Source organism: Arachis ipaensis, chromosome B09 (assembly GCF_000816755.2).
Source record: "Arachis ipaensis cultivar K30076 chromosome B09, Araip1.1, whole genome shotgun sequence".
In the NCBI taxonomy this organism is placed as follows: Eukaryota; Viridiplantae; Streptophyta; class Magnoliopsida; order Fabales; family Fabaceae; genus Arachis; species Arachis ipaensis.
The window spans coordinates 141,585,181-141,602,547 of record NC_029793.2 but is presented as its reverse complement, the minus strand read 5'-3'; the positions used below and the strand labels follow the sequence as shown (position 1 = coordinate 141,602,547).

General features: G+C 35.7%; 2 protein-coding genes across 2 annotated transcripts; one reads left to right on the top strand and one right to left on the bottom strand.

Annotated features, from left to right (window-relative positions):
- LOC107616868 (putative GEM-like protein 8) lies at positions 9,725 to 11,479 on the bottom strand. The gene is made up of 4 exons (XM_016318765.2): positions 11,089 to 11,479; positions 10,912 to 10,986; positions 10,509 to 10,783; positions 9,725 to 10,412 (listed from the first exon to the last, which is right to left on the bottom strand). The coding sequence occupies exons 1-4, from the start codon at positions 11,237 to 11,239 to the stop codon at positions 10,215 to 10,217; spliced, it is 699 nt and encodes a 232-aa protein (XP_016174251.1). The 5' UTR covers positions 11,240 to 11,479; the 3' UTR covers positions 9,725 to 10,214.
- LOC107618809 (reticulocalbin-2) lies at positions 12,332 to 16,362 on the top strand. Its single transcript, XM_016320974.2, has 7 exons — positions 12,332 to 13,185; positions 13,331 to 13,424; positions 13,535 to 13,600; positions 13,724 to 13,897; positions 13,991 to 14,087; positions 15,759 to 15,899; positions 15,996 to 16,362. Exons 1-6 carry the CDS (start codon positions 12,603 to 12,605, stop codon positions 15,885 to 15,887), a joined length of 1,143 nt encoding a protein of 380 aa, XP_016176460.1. The 5' UTR covers positions 12,332 to 12,602; the 3' UTR covers positions 15,888 to 15,899; positions 15,996 to 16,362.

The following is a 17,367-nucleotide window of genomic DNA, read 5'->3' as shown; positions in this document are numbered from 1 at the left end:
AATTAATAAAAACTAAAATTCACATTTTGTATTTGATTGTAACTCAAATAAAATGGTATATCTACAAACATATAAATTTAAACCATGAATTTTATTTTTGAAAAAAATAACCTATATATAACCTTCTAATGTGGCATTTTAGTATAAATTTTTTACATTTTAAATTTTAAAATAACAAATAATAATAATAAAAAAATTTATAAAAGTCTAACCAGATTTATACGTGTAATTCTAAAAATATTAAGGCATAGTAAAATTATTATTTCTCTTTTAATAATAATAATAATATAAATAATACCAAATAATATCAACAATACTGTTTAATAGTTATTTTTATTCAAAATAAAAATATTTTCTTATAAAATTTTAACACTTCATATATTTATATTATGATATAATTCATGCCACAAATATATTAATAATAAGAACTCACATAAATATTACATGATTTATTTCTTATATTTTTTAGATTACTTTCATCATTAATAGTTCATAATCTTTTATTGATTCAACATTATAATAGATTTTCACCCTAAAGTCCAACCATTAAAATTTTGGAATTATCCACTCAAAAAATACTAATAAATTTTTTTCTTAAAAAAAAAAGTCCACATGATATACACATCATTTTGGTTAATTTATTTATTCTTTTGCCCTACTACTCACTAACAATAAGACTTATTACTCTTACTAATAACTTTTACCCAATTCTCCATATATTATGTATTTATTGGTCAATCAAAATTTAGCCACTTTTAGTCACTATAACTTTGCCTACTAGGGGTGTGCATGGGTCGGGTGAAATCGGGTTTGATGCGACCCAGACCCGGCCCGAAATATATACCGGGCCTGTTTGTTAGACCCGAATCCGACCCTAGACCCGATGAAACCTATACACTTTCGGGCCACGATTATACCGGGTAAAAACCGGGCCGTTAACATAACCTTGATACCTTCTTGTAAGTTAGCATGTAAAAATATCCAAATTTCCAAGACTCCAACCATTATTTGACATGATAAAATTCACTTAGAAAAATATAATAAGAACTAACTCTTCTCTAAAATTAAAGTATAACCATAATCAATACTAATATAGTCTAATAACACCAAATATTTAAATCAATACAAATAACACAAGATTATGCATTAGTCAAAAGTCTTATGCATTTTAAACATAAAACACTAACTTATAGTCTTATATATAATGACTAATAACACAAAATATTAAGGTTTACAATACTTAAATTTCACATAATAATAGTCATCATCCATCACTAATAACACAAAATATTAATTGTGTATGATGACCGGGCCACCGGGCCGATTTCGGGTGACCCGAGCTATGGCCCGGACCCGACCCGAAATAATGACCGGGTCTACTTTTGAGACCCATACCCGGTCCTAGACCCGATGAAATCACATCAAATTAGCTCCTAAAGTGTTCGGGGCCGGGTCGGGTCTTCGGGCCGGGCCGGGCCATGCACACCCCTATTGCCTACTAAAGATCTATCTTTTTTATTTTTATTTTGGATAATAATTTACAACTATTTCTTACCATGAATGATTAAGTTGAATGCTTATGGCTTGCCAAACAAATTAATCACACATTTTTAGATTTTTGGTCCTATGTCATCAAATTATTGTTATTATTTTTTCAAATTCAATCGTTTTACTTTGAAATGCTATATAGTTTTGAAATAATAAAAAAAATAGCATTAGAGAAAATTAATTGAGAATAAAAATAAAAATAATATAATTAATTAATTACAATAATTATAATTTGATTGTGTCGTTTTATTCTCATATTTTTATTAGTATTAATTTATTTTCTAACGGTAAAATATTGTGAATATTGAGATTTCGATTTTTGTATGTTACAAAGGAGATATGCATTTTTCTTTTATTTTATATTAATTTTTATATTCGATGTGATGGATTGTTTATTTTTTTTTTTTGAAATAAAAATTATTTGCTCAGACACTATTATTAAGTTTTTATTATGAAGAGTGTTAAGGGGTAGTAACTTTTGTGATTTGTAGTCATCAAATAGTCATCAATGATGATTTTAATGGTGTGAGATTAGTGTGAGATTTCATCTAATGGCTCACATTTCTTTGCTGGTTACATGCTAGGTAAAATTTAAAAAAGTTGTTTGTCCCTAAATTTTTCCTTTTATTATTATAATTGGTAGTTTTTCATTGTACGTTGTATATATTCCGATCACTTATATATATATTTTGTCAACCATTTCAATTTATATGTGAATTTATCAATGTAATAGAATTATTTTTTATTTTGGTAAGCTATAATTGAATAGTTGTTACTTATGGTTTACCGTTTGAAATGTTATTGACTTATTGGAATCATGTTATATAGTTCCAGTGTCGAATTAAATTACATGAAAATGTTTAATATTAAATAAATATTTATTTATTTATTATCAATATTAATATATTAATAGACATTAATGTTATTATTAGTTCAATTTTTTATAACATGCTTTTTATGAATTTATAATAAAGATTATCTTTTTGTGTGTTTAATATTTAATTTTAATAGAAATAAAATTTTGACACAAAAGTTTAGCATAATTTTTATTTGAATATGGGGTAAATACAATTTTGAAAAGGCAGGCGTGACCGGATGAGAGTTAGAAAAGCTTTCACAAAAAATAGTGTATTGATTCGGAGAATAGTAATGACTCATGAGTTCCTTGGCTGAGGTATGGGTGGCTCAAAAAAGTTGCCAATAGAGAGAAGGTTATGCCATTAATGTTTTCACACTAAGAAAAGTTGAGATAAACAAAGAGTTCTTTTAATTTCATTGAAAAACAATCTTTTTTTTTTAATTTTTAATTTTTTAAAATTTGATTGGTTGATTTCTAAATTTTGTCAAATAAGCAAATATGTTGATGTGGTATTATTAGGAAAACAAACATGACTTAAACATAATGTACAAAGACTTTGAAATTAATTTTTATATAATAAAAATAAATAGATATAGCTAACTTCAAGCTCAAAATTCGATTTTAAATTATATAAATTTATTTTGTTTTGTACAACTATATAAAAAGAATAGACTTAAACGATGTCAATATTCTTGAGCAATTTAAAAATATTTTAGAGAAAAAAAATTAAAAGAAAAGATAATGGTGATAAAAATACTAGTGAAGATAATGTTTATAATAATGATAGAATTATATGAAAAGAACTAAAAAGAGATAAAAATAATGAAAGAATTAAAAAATTATTAAGAAGTTAATTATATAATCAAGATAAGCAAACTAATGCAGTGGATACATAGAGGGATTAGACTACTAAGGGAGATTGTATGGTGCTTTATATTTTAGAGGCATGTATTAAGAGTTGAAATATATAAAAAGAGTACCGTAGTTGTTAGTCATGAGTTTTGTATTTTGATCTTGTCTTTTTATGTAATTTTAATTAAAAAAATATTTTCTTCGTTTTATTCGAATAAAATTAAATGCATTTTTTATATTTAATTTTTTTATTTAAAAAATAATTTAAAAAATAAAAAATTTAAGGTTTTTTTTTAAGTCAATTTAAATTAATCTCAATGCTCAATTTTGATGCAAATCTATTTGAGTAAATTCTCAAAATGATCTCTTAGATTGGGCTCGTGCATCAATATTGCCCTTCAATTTTCAATTGCTCTAAATGCACCTTTCAGTTTGAGCTCCGTGTGAAATCCTGGCCCTTCTATCCAATTCCGGCATGACTTAGTAGCCGACCGCTGAGTTGGCAGTGCCACCTCCACGTAGGATGCCCGAACGACATCGTTTTGCTTGGAGGGGGTGGATGAATCAGAACAATGTCGTTTTGTGATGGAGGAGAATTGAAAGGTTGCTTGGGGAAGGGTTCATCATTCGTTAGTCTTTCTTCTACTTCTCTTCAAACGTTTCTTCTCCCTTTCGTCCAGAGAATGCGGTCACAGTAGGGCACGTCCTCGTTAGTGCTTTTCTGAGTTCATTGGCAGGAGAAGGAAGGACGCCAATCGTAGGAAGTTGGTGAACCAGAGGGTATCATCATCGTCAGCATTGACAATGTTAGAAATACAGTGTGGAGTTGAAGTTTAAATTTTTTTTTTTTTGGGTTTTCATTGATGGCTCTTCACGTGAGTTGTTGATTGAAGGTGATTTCATCTTCGTTTAGTGTTTTGTTGAGATTTCTATGTTTTTAGGTTTTTTGTGGTTACGATGTTAGCATAGGGTTTGGGTTGTTCTGTTTTTTTATGTATCAAACAATGGCTCTTTCCTCTAATAATACAGTTGTTTAGTTATGATCAGAAGTTAGTGTTGCATGTGTTTAATTTGTTTGTTTACTTTATGTATCTTGCAAATGGATGAAGTACTAGACATTATGTTTCATCATGGAGAAACTTTCGAAAAGGGTGTAGATGAAAAGATTGGTTACTATCCTGACAACAGAAACTGCCTGGATGATGTTGAGGTGGATATGATGGATGTATTTTACCTGAGAAACTATTATAAGGAGCTAGGTTATGACAGAATAAAGAAAGTTTGGTGGCTTGTACCTGGAAAGAGCATAGGGGAGGGATTGAGGAAGTTAAACAGTGATGCAGACCTAGAGAGATGTGTGAGATGGGTTCACAGAATGAGGGTCTTGTTGATATCTACATTGAACATGAGGTTTCGTCACCTGAACTGATACAAGAGAAGGAGGTTATGGTATACGTTGATGATCAAGTAAGGGACCTTGGGACGCAAGCAAAGGAAAATGCCGAAGCAGCCCCACACGACAGTGCTAGCCCAGATGATGAAAAGAATCCTACTGATAATGTTAGTCGACCTAGGGAGCAAGGGGTTAAAGCCTCTGTTAAGGTGCCGGTTGAACAAAAACTTAAAAAGAAGGCCAAGGGGTTAAAGCCTCTGTCAAGGGGTCACGATAATATGTGTATTCTAAATTGTCGTCGCTGCTGTATCTGTGTTAATTGTTATTTCCATTGACTCTGTATTGCAGGGCTTGATTAATGCTATACAGGAGGTGATGCCCAGTGTGCATCACCGTTTCTGTGTATGGCATTTGTGGAAAAATTTTAATAAGCAATGGAAAAATCGATCTGGAGCTAAGAGGCTTGTTCTGGGACTGTGCACGGGCCACTACTTTTGAGGAATTCAAGAAACACAGGGAAAAGATGAAGCGGCTCAATCCGGATGCATGGGCATGCCTCGAAAAATGGCCAACACATTCTTGGACAAGATCTCAGTTCAGTCACAGTCCAAAGTTAGATTCAATATGTAACAATGCATGCGAAGTATTCAACGCAAAGATTAAGAAAGTTAGGAAGAAGCCGATAATCACACTGCTGGAAGAGGTTAGGATGTTCATAATGAGGACAATGGCCAAAAATAAGGTGAAGCTAGATAATTATGTCGGGATACTTTCCCCGGTGATCAAGAGTAGACTAGAGAAGGTGAGGAAGGAATCTAAGCACTGGCAACCAATCTGGGCTGGAGACACCGGATACGAGAAGTTCGAAGTGCATGGACACCCTACAAACCATGTAGTGGATTTGGGAAAAAGCTATGTACTTGCCAGTTTTGGATGCTAACTGGTAATATATTTAAGTGTTACTTAAGTATGTAGTTAGTCTGCCTAGTGACTTGAATTAATTATTCACCAATTCCTTATTATTGTTTATACTGTTGCAGGAATCCCATGTGTTCACGCCTGTGCTGCCATTGCTAGAGTGAACAAGCATCCAAAGGATTTCTGCCACAAGCTCCTAACAATGGAGTCATACAAAACCACTTACTGCCACCACATAAACCCTCTACCTGGACAGCAATTATGAGAAAGATCTGAGAACAATAGACCATTGACACCATTGGTTAAGAGGAAACTGGGACAACTCCAAACCAAGAGGAGGAAAGATGCGGACGAAGGAGGTCAGTCTAACAAGAAATCAAAGCCAACCACCACTCTGAAGAGGCAGCTACGACCATTCACTTGCAAGTATTTCTTGCAGAAATGTCATACAAAAAGGGGGTGCACGAAGAAGAGGGCTGCAGAAGCTGCTGCTGGTGCGGCCAAAGCTGCGGAGGCTGCTGCTCAGACTGTCACTGCAACTACCTCTGCGTCTGCTACAACAACTACTTCTAATGCAACTCAAGCTGCAAGTGCCTCTGCTACTGCAACAGGATCTGGAACTGCAACAGCGTCTGCTACTACTACTACATCTGCACCTGATCCTGCCACTCTTGTGGAGGTTGATATCCAGCAGGCTGAGATTGATCTGTCTCAGCCCTCATACTCTGAAGCAGAAGACTCCCAAAAGGTATTGTGTACAATAATGCTTCATGTTATGTGTTTTTATTATTTGGCGTTTCCTTATTTTCTAGGCCTTATTACTATTTGCACTGCAGGAACATCAACTTAAGAGGAAGACACCTACAAGACCTGGAAAACTGCCACTTAGAAGAAGGTCACCTCCTCCAATTGGCTCTGCATCATCAAATCCAATGTAGGGAGCTAGTGATGCAACTGCAGCAAGGCTGGCCAACTTCCTCAAGTTTGTGCCCACCCCAGGATTCAAACTGCCAAGAAAAAAGTGATTATGTCCATAGCTTTAGGTTGAAAGTCCGAAAGTTTGTCTGTTTCGTGAAACAATTATCTTTTTTTTTTGTTTGGTCATGGTAATTCATAGACACCTCTGAAACTTTTACATGCTAATTAAGTTACTGAAAAACAGCTGAAACAATGCTCAGTATCTTTTTTATTGTTCTTGTGATCACTGCATTTTTGCAGAAGCTTATATGAACTAGTGTTATTGTCATTCATTTATGAATGATGCCTTATGTTAGCTTTCGTTATTCTTACTTATCCATAACATCATTGCATGTTCAATTACGTTTACAAAAACAAAACTATAGAAACAACCCAATCTAATATCAATATATCAAAACCAGTCTAATATCAATTACAATGTTTATAAAACGGATTACACTAACAGCATGGTTTTGTGCTGCAGTTTTGAGCATAATCAAACCTTCAAAAGTAATATTAACACCAACACAAATAACACGAATACCTCTAAACCAAGCACTTGGACCATCACTTTTACATTTTTTACATCTGCTTCCAGTTTACCCACCTTCCATGCAATGTTCATCTTCATCTCACCATGCTCATCCTCTTCATCAGACTTCACCGGCACCTCATCCTATACAGAATCTGCCCAGACAAATAACCCACACCAATTCTTTTCACTAGTCTGCAAATATGCATCAACATTATCAAACAACTATCTTAAATAACCAACGCTTGAGATCTCAGCTAGTTAGTGCACTCACATTATAATTGGAACACCCGAAGAACGACTTATTAGGATGAGCCTCCGTCCCTGACCACCGAAGGACAAGCCTGCACCCACAACCGCACCACTCTGGAACTGCTGAATGCCGGCTACGCACATTGTTCTTTTTCCAGTTTCCGGTCGCAGAGGAGCGATTTGACCTTCCAGAAGCATAACTGTCACTCATGGTGGGAGAGGAGTAAGAAGAAGAATAACAGGACAAAATCGAACAAGAATCAGAGCAAGAAGAGGGTACAAGCCGAAGAGCTTTAGCTGGACGACGAAGAAATTCATAGGGGAAGAACGAAGAACTGCGTTAGGGTTTATGATTGGTGCCAGGGACTAATTTGGAAAATTTTTTTATCGCATTCCACATCAGCTAGCCATTTCAGGCATCCTACGTGGAGGTGGCACCGCCAGCTCAGTGGTCCGGCTGCTGAGTCATACTGGAATTAGGTAGAAGGACCATAATATTGCATGGAGCTCAAACTGGAGGGTGTATTTAGAGCAATTGAAAACTGAGGGACAACATTGGTGCACGAGCCCAATCTAGGAGGCCATTTTGGAGATTTACTCAAACATATTTAGTGTTAGTGATCAGTGATACTGTTGACTTTACTACTCAAATCCAAGCAAGTATCTTAGTTCAATCATATTAATTAACAGTATTTGCATAATTTGGACAACTTTATAATATGGATTCTGTGAAGTGTGAAATCAATAAACTCAACCAAGCTCAACTTTAGTTGATAAAAAAATCACTCTACTATAACCAAGCAGAATAAATGAAAAAACTTAACAATTCCGTTAGAGAAACAATGAGAAATCTTGATAATGTGTATAACGGATTGCTTATTTAGCCTAACAGCAGTAAAAAATAAAAATCACCCTACAAATTACCCTCATTCTAAAAATTCCCATTCAGATATTTTGACCAAAACAACCATCCAAACCCTAATTGAAAACAGTTTGCCCCCAATTCCTTCTTTCTTTCCTGACGGCAGACCCCTAGTACGTTCTTCACTAAGTATCCTACCTCAGCGGCGCCGAAGACACCCTAACTGTCCAACAGCTTCGACCGTAGTGCCCCCTCTTGCATGCGCGTCTGTCTTGTCACCAGCAGCCAACATCTCGAACGACGCCTGCTTCCCGTCGTGGGTCTTTCGTGACATCTGCCGGACGCCTCCTTTGTCGTTCCAGTTGCGCGTCGCTAGAGCCATTATCGGCACTTGTGCAGCATATGATTTTGACAGGCAAGTTGTGTGTCGTTAATTTTTTTTGTTTGTGTTTCTTGTGCCCATGCCATTATTAGAGTTCTTAGCAAGCATAACTGTGGTTTTATCTAACATCAATTTGCATTCATTGCAGTGACTTTGACGTCTCCCTCATGCAGTGTCCGGAATTTAAAAAAATGTTGGAGCCAGATGCCAAAGAAATCACTCCACCACACACCGAGTCTGGCAAAACACAGCTTCTCGCTGCGGTTGACTCAACTTGAGAAGACACCGACCCCGTCCTCCTCGACCCATTCACTCCATCCGAGGCTTAAGAATATAAAGAAGGGCGAGGATGGATACTGAACTCGTCACTCGACAAAGAGCAATCTTTGGCAGCCTACGAAGGTCGGGAGCATCTAGTACTGTGAAGGAAGGACCTATGGACGTTGAAAGCCCGTAGCTGGGTCTACAACAGTGTACGTATCTGAGCTCAATCATCCATTCTAAAGGAATGGGAGAAAGCGAAGCCGGTTCGGAAGAGAGGCTCGCGAAAAAGCGGCAGCAACGTTAGGCTGAGCGTCAGAGGGCGAGGCGCATCGGGCTGACCAGCGAAGGTAAGGACGGTGTCGGTGGGAGGATGCGGCGGCGTCGGTATGGCCAACGAGGAATTCAGTGGTGCAAGGTGAGGACCAGAGAAGATGACGGTGCAATGTGAATGAGTTTAAATACTGATCCTAATTTTTCAAATTTTAAAATTTGAAATTAAATAATTAATTAATGATTTAATTTTTAATTGTAATTTTATCTTTTTCTAATCCATTTTACATATTATACACAACTAGTATTGGTTCTCAATACTTTCTCTTATTTTTTATTGTTATTGGATTAAATAACGAGTTTATTGTATACATTTTTAAAATTCTTTTTTATTATATAATCTTAATTTTCTTTTTACCCCTATTAAACACATTGTACATTGAAATCATTGTCTCTTTATACTTTTCCAAAACTTAATAATGTATTAATGTTTGATGAAATGAATTCGGTTAATAATAGAAAAATTTGTCTGATTATTTTGAACTGGTTAACTAAAATTCATCAAATTTAAGTAATTAATCAGAATTTTGATGAAAAGAGTTAGATGGTGTAATTGCAATCCGAAATGCAAAATGTAGCTCCGGAAAATTTTACATCATAGATACAAAAATAGTTGAGCCTGAAAGCTTACAACTGGGCAGCAAAGTTTATATGCAAACATGGTGACAGCAACGCCATGTTCTCTGCACCTCAGATGATAAAATCTTTTCTATTCAACATCACATGCAACATTATCAAAATCTTGAGTTGACTTGTACCCAAATCGAGTTTTCGTGTAAACTCTTACGAGCTTACGAGCTGACTCTTAGGATTCAAGTTTACTTATGCTCTACAATCTCAAATTTGATAACCTTGGTTTCAGGTTTACAGTGACAAGTGTCATCTAATTGTTTGTACTCAGACATTAGGCGAAAAGATGAAGCCCAATAAGATGTTCTCTGCATCATAAATGAGGCCCTGCATCTTCACTCTTCACTTATGGCTACCCATTTTTATTGCTAACTATCATCTCTTGAATCTTAATGTGTATCCTCAACATGAATTTTTGTGACTCGGCTTATAGGCTCAAAAGGGTGACTCTTTCTTCATGTAAGCTTGTGAAATTGCCTGCTCAAGATATTTGAAAGTTTTCTGATACTGTAAGACACCCATAAACCAGAATTCATAATTGTCCACTGTATCTATCTCTATAAACTTCTGTTTTGGTTTTTGAATACTTTCACTTTGGTTCACACACTTGACTTTCTTGAGCGGAATGACAACCTGTACATGGCATGAAATGCAAGACTTTCAGATTACCTAAAAGAAAATACTGAGAGAGATGAAGAAAGATTATGAATACATCACTTCATGACTTGCCTTATAACGGATCCTACACATCTGGCCTTCCCGGCTGTAGACCTTCATTGATCGATCGCTGCAGAAGGCAACCTTGTTGGTGGAGACAAAGAGCAGACCTGCTAGAGGGCCTGATGTTGTCGACAGATAGCATGGTGACGCTTTCAATAACCTCTCCCCTTCTTTCACCCTAAAGAATTGCTTGAAGACTTTCTCCACTCCACCAACCTGAAGAATATGAGCCCCTAGTCTCAACTTCTCCTTAACAGTTTCAGATATCTTTGTCCCCAATCTCACTGTAATCTCACAGTTATATAAATATTGAATTAGATTTGCATATTATAGTTTCACAAGGAAAAATAACTTAAACTCATATAACTTCTACAGATATTGAAGGAAAGTAGTTTGAACTTTGAATACTAACCATGTTCTTGAACTCCTTGTGAATGACTACTATCTGCTTTCTTTACAAGCTTGTTTATAATGGAGTATAGTCTACCTGAAATATTAAGTTCTTAGTATTGGTAAAACTATCAAGTATCAAACATCAACATTTCTTCCTGAATTAGTTGTTTATGTGTAAAGAGAGAGAGACTATTACTTTGTTTTGATGCTTTTGTTGAGTACTGAGATTGGGCAATGACAGGATCAGGCAAGTAGTATCTGTTAACTGTCTTCTGCAGCTGATCACATGCTGCTGAGATGATTGGATTTCCAATGAACAAATCTTGAAGAAGTGATGAGGTCTGCATGATTGATTATTAGTGAAGAGGAGTGATATGAGTATACAAGATTGGTGAGAGCAAGTTAAGGTCACTTGGGTTTGATCAGTCCCTTGAATTCAATAGAGGTCTATATATAAAGGGATGAAAACTAGGTAGTTGAATATAGATTCTAGAGACTCAATCATGGATCATCAATCATGAGTCATGAGCATTTAGTGATATAAAGGCGCTGACATGTCAAGTTGAAATACAGCTATTCAAGATGATATTTTAACATGATGGACTGATTGGTTGCTTTTAGAAAAAAAGGTGCAAGTGTGCAACAGAAGCATCCGATTCATCTTTTCTGAAACCTATTTAAGATGCTTAAAAAGGGTAGTTTTAAGAAAGAGCAAGGTCCCATAGGCCGTCAAGGTGGTTGATGATCAAAATAAGGGAATTTGGTAATGACTTCCAGCTATCCTTCAGAGAAAAAAGTGCACTTTTCTTTTGCAAAACCTGCTTATGTAAGAATGCCTTATAAAGCATTCATGAGCTGGGATTTTCAGATATATGAATATGAAATTGAAAGTTGAAACCTCTCCAATTGTATTGAGAGAGAAAGGTAGGAAAAACGTGTACAGTAATATCCCATATTCCTTTGGGACCATTTATCAAGCACTTAGAGTACATATATTTGCAGCCATTTAGAGACGGTTCAGCTGTTAAAAAATATCATTTTTTCCCCTCAGCTTTGCTCTCAAACTTCAGGGTGAAGTGGATATTAAAATCTGAGTCACTCACTTCTAAAAGCATAAGAAACTTCAGGATTCATGGTACATAACAAGTGTCTATATGATGATGTATGAGACAACATAATAATGTGTTGCTTTATCATACTTTGGAAAATGATTGATTCAGCTTTGAAGGAAAATGAGATCAGAGGCAACTATCAACATGGCATGGCACCTCATGCTTTTTGTGTTGGTGGGAAAGGGATATTAGATTACCGTCCAAGTCATTCTATTTTATTATATTATTTTTTTATCGAAAAGACTAAAAAAGTGATTTGTCATAAGGAAATCAGCCTCTTGATCTTTTTCTTAACCCTAAAAAAAAGATCATGCGAAGGAGATGATTTGAGTTGTCGTCCAGAAAAGAAATTAGTTACAGTGCATAAAACCGAAGAACAGAGGAGTAATTTTCTTTATGCAGATCTATATAATCTGCAAAAACATACGTGACGCCATTCAAAAAATGTTATCTTATTATTATCATCATTAATTAAATAAATAAATAAATAAAAGAAAAAGAGTATGAGCGGAAAATCTTGCATTCGTTAATTCATCTTCTTCGTTATTGAGAATCAGAACAGAGCACAGATCTCAACTACTTCTTCGTCTTCAATGCAATGGGGAGAGCCTCGATTTTCGTGTACATCGGTGTAGCCGTAGTGCTCCTCTTCTTCCTGTCGCGCTCACCACACAACCACCACTCCTCCACCCACCGCCACCGCCGCCTAAGGCTCCGCTCCAACTTCACCCTAACTCCATCCCACCACCACTCCCACCATGACCACGTCGCCTTCGACCCCCTCGTCGCCGAGATCGAGCGCCGCCGCGAGGACAAGCAGTGGGAGATGGAGCACCTCCGCCACAACCACCCCGAACTCGTTCACGAAGACGACTACGACGACTCCGCCCCCGGCCACGAGTCCCAGCCGGAGTGGGAGGACTTCATGAACGCCGAGGACTACCTCAACGACGAGGACAAGTTCAATGTCACCAACAGGCTCCTCCTCCTCTTCCCCAAGATCGATGTGGACCCCCCCGACGGGTTTGTTAGCGAGCACGAGTTGACTCAGTGGAACGTTCTCCAGTCCAACAGAGAGGTTCTCCACCGCTCCCAGAGGGAGATGGATCTCCACGACAAGAACCACGACGGCTTCGTCTCCTTCTCCGAGTACGATCCTCCCAGCTGGGTTCACAATTCAGGTTCACCTTCTCCTCTCGATCTATGACCTTTTTGTTAGTTCACTATGAATAGATGCTCGTGAATTCAATGTAGTAGTAATGTTTGTTGCAAATTTATGGTAGATGCTGGATTATTATTTGAGCATCTTGTTTTCTCATTTATCAGGTGTTGGATATGACATGGGTTGGTGGAAAGAAGAGCATTTTAATGCATCTGATGCCGATGGAGATGGTCTTCTCAACTTAACCGAGTTCAATGAGTAAGCTCCTACTCCTAAATCCTAATACTTGTTATGAAACCTTGTTCTTGTCTATGCATGTAAACAAGTTTTGCCTTTGTTAACATTGGCTTTTGTTTTTTTTATTCTAGCTTTCTTCATCCAGCTGACAGCAAAAACCCAAAGCTTCATCAATGGCTGTGCCAGGAGGAAATCCGGTAACTACAACCCGAAAATGTCTATGACTGGTTCAGTATCAGTTAGTTCACGAGTAAATGATTTCTGTTTTGTTACACCAATGCCTTGGCTTCGTCATGCTTGATTTACCCAATTCTTTACAGGGAGAGGGATACAGACCGTGATGGGAAGATCAACTTTAAAGAGTTTTTCCATGGGCTCTTTGATTTGGTAAGAAATTATGATGAAGAAACTCACAATGGTTCACATCATTCTGATAATTCAATGGATGCACCAGCTAGAATGTTGTTTGCTCAGCTTGACAAAGATGGAGATGGGTACTGATGATTTCCATTTTAATGCTGAGTCACTTATCTTTGAATGATTGTGCCAGTTTAGTATAATTCAGTTTTGACGTTTCATCTTTGTAGGTTCTTGTCAGATGTTGAACTACTCCCTATAATTGGGAAAATCCATCCATCTGAGCACTATTATGCAAAGCAACAAGCAGATTATATCATTTCACAGGTACTGAATTTAACCTTATGATAATAATAATTACACTCTTGCAGTGTAATTGGAACATAGAAAGGACTTTTTATTCTTGACCTAACATGGATCACATGTATAGATGTTTTTTGAGTAGATACTTTATGTTTAACTATGCCATAGTATCACAACTTACCTTTGGATGTTTATGAGAAAACCAACAGATAAAATTCACGAGAAAAACTCTTAATTCCAAATAAAATCCCTACTAGAATCCAAAGCTTCTAAACCCATAAATTTCTACTCAAAAGTCTCTAAAAATATATGTATCCAACATGTTGAACTTGCAAAGCTCTATAGAGTATCAAGTTCATAAAGGAATAAAGGTCTAAGGTCAGAAGCTTACTTTTAAGTTTTAGAAGCTATGGTGTGCAAATTTTGTAGCAGGGGAAGTAAAAAATAGAGCCTTGGTGATGGGAAGCAATACAAAGAATCACAGGTAAAATAATAAGACAATGAAGGAGAAGAATGGAAAAATGGGGAGAGAGGCACGGTTCTAAAACAAAATCTGCCCCACTTGTGTTTAAAAAAAGAAAAACTTGTTCACTCTATTATACATATTGCATTTTGTGTGCTTAGAGACCATTTTTTTCAAAAAAAAAATTGTAGTTAAATAATGATGTCATAACAGATTGAACTATTTCATGCAATTAGGAAAGCTGATTAGATTTCCATAGCTTGACGCTTTACCTTTTGGAGTTAAAATGATGTCTTTTTTAGATAAATAATGTCTCTTACTGTAACCTTGTGGACTGATAGCTGCATGTCATGGTAATTATGGGTGACATAATAGCTGCTTCCTTTCAGTAACTTTTAACTGCTAATTGATAATATTTTTTAGTTAAAATCTGTCGCTATGATTATATATATTTATGTATATTCGTTTGTTGCACATTTGTTTTATACACAAAAATATTCAGATGTTAAACCTTCTTGTTGATTGGGTAAGGTGTGCTTGTGGGTGTATGTGTGGGAATGTGTGTGCGGCTGTGCGCATGTGCTGTGTGTTTGTGTCCATGGTGGTATGTGTCCTAATTTCCAATGTAATAGGCATTTGAGTTAGTACTGCTAAAGCCACAGACCTCGCTGCTAAGAAAACCTGTTTTCATGGAATAGGTTTAGGTAGGAGCAAGGAAAGATTTTCTTTTCTTGTTGGAGGAGTTGTTGTACCCCTCCGTTTCTTATTGAAGGTCTCTGACTTTTTGAATAATATCAAGATATATGATTGTATTATGAATGAAAATAACCACCAATAAGCAATGAAAGGAAGTTTATTCTATTTAAGAATGTGAAGCCTATGGTAACAAATGTTTCCATTTGTATTTGTTGGGGTATGGTGTGGGGCCAAAGGGGTATGGGCGGTGTCTCCAGCATGCTTGATTTACATATTAAGCGTGTTTAACTAGATGTTAGCATTGGATTAAATTTTCTTCAAGCTGGCTCCAGAGTAATCTACAATTCTACATCATCTCGATGTGTTAACATCCTGAAGTAATTTCATTGTTGAATTTGTAATAATTTGTTACAGATTTATGGTAGGCAGATATTGACAAAGAAAGCTCAATATGAACTCCAGCATATGTTGCTTAACATCATGCATTAATTTCTTCAATGTACATCTTATTTATTCATGAAATAATGTAATGACAGGCGGACGCTGACAAAGATGGGCGCCTTAGTTTGACTGAGATGATTGAGAACCCATATGTATTTTATAGTGCCATTTTCAACGATGAAGATGAAGAAGACGACTATGATTACCACGACGAGTTCCGGTAAAATTCTTGTTAGGTAAGGGCAGCCCTCTCATCCGGTGTCAAACTTATCCAACATTTAGTGAAGATTTTATGATTTTATCTTTGATATTTCTGTGACCATGGATTGCAGGATACACCGCACAAACCTAGTTTTTGTTTTTGTGACGAGTCAGTGCAAAGTTATGACATAATATTGAAAGTTTTTACCTGTTAGGTTCATAGTCTCAATCCTGGTGGGGTTGCCAACATTTGTTGCTTCTTTCCATTGGTATTATATCTGCTGCGAGTTCTTAGTTACTTTTTTGACTGCGGAAGCCTGTAATAGAGATAGAGTGAGAGTCACAGACACCTGCTATATTAGTTGGAGAACAATAGAATATCTCAATTTCAATGTAAAACTTGTATAATATACAGATTTTCAAGTCACTGGCTGAGTAACACATGAATGGATAATATTTGTACCATATGATGATGATAATGATCTTGGTGGTTCTAGATTTCTCGTAGCACATTCACAACTCTATTCTTGGATCCAACTATCTGTCACAAATCATTTTAAAACAAAACGAAGTGGCCAATAATGGTTTTGGATTTTTCGATATACTTTAGGAAAGATTCGATTCTTACCTGAATTATCCTTTAGTTGAGGAGTCCGTCTCACCATACATGTTTCTTGTTTCCTATTTGGAGTTAAACTACTTTTTTTTTCTTTTTTAAAACAATTTAATTTAATAAATGTAAAGTGTTCGAGATCTAGTGTGGATGCTCCACTAGAGCCAATCATGACTGTTATTTAATTAGAAAATTATTTATAGAATAATAAAATAAAAACTTAATTATTATTAAATTTATAATTTATACTGTCTGAGTAACTGAGTATTCTAATTTTATTGAATTTTTTCATTTTAAAGGATTTGATCTTATATAAATAAACCCTTTTAATTCCATGTTCAATTAAAGCATAATAAATGTATTGAGCTTGATAAAATGGTTCACTTTTGTGTCAGTCTCTAATTTTATGCAAGTTAGGCTGACTTATGGACATTGGAGATAGTTAACAAACTACACTTTTCCTCTTTTCTCCTCAAGAAACCGACAGCATAGCTTACTTCATAGTCCTAGGACTAGGATTATTCACATAAAAATAATTACTTGCATATGAGGAAAGGACAAGTGTACTTGCATTTTCAAAAGCATATATCATACGAGCCACTATCATTTTCAGGATTAACCAATCCACCACCACCATTCCATGTTAGCCGTCCACGTTATTATTATACTCTAAACGATTCTAATTTACAATAAATAAGTCAAGCACACAACCAACAGAAGGGACAACATGTTGTCAGATCCTACAATTTAGAAGGTGCACTCATGCATTTGGAAAATTGTTCTTTAAATATTGTGTTAGAGATAGCTTATCATATTATATTTAATTTATTGTTAAATGAGATATAAGTGCTATTTAGATTGTTATATTTTATTTGTTAATGAATCAAATT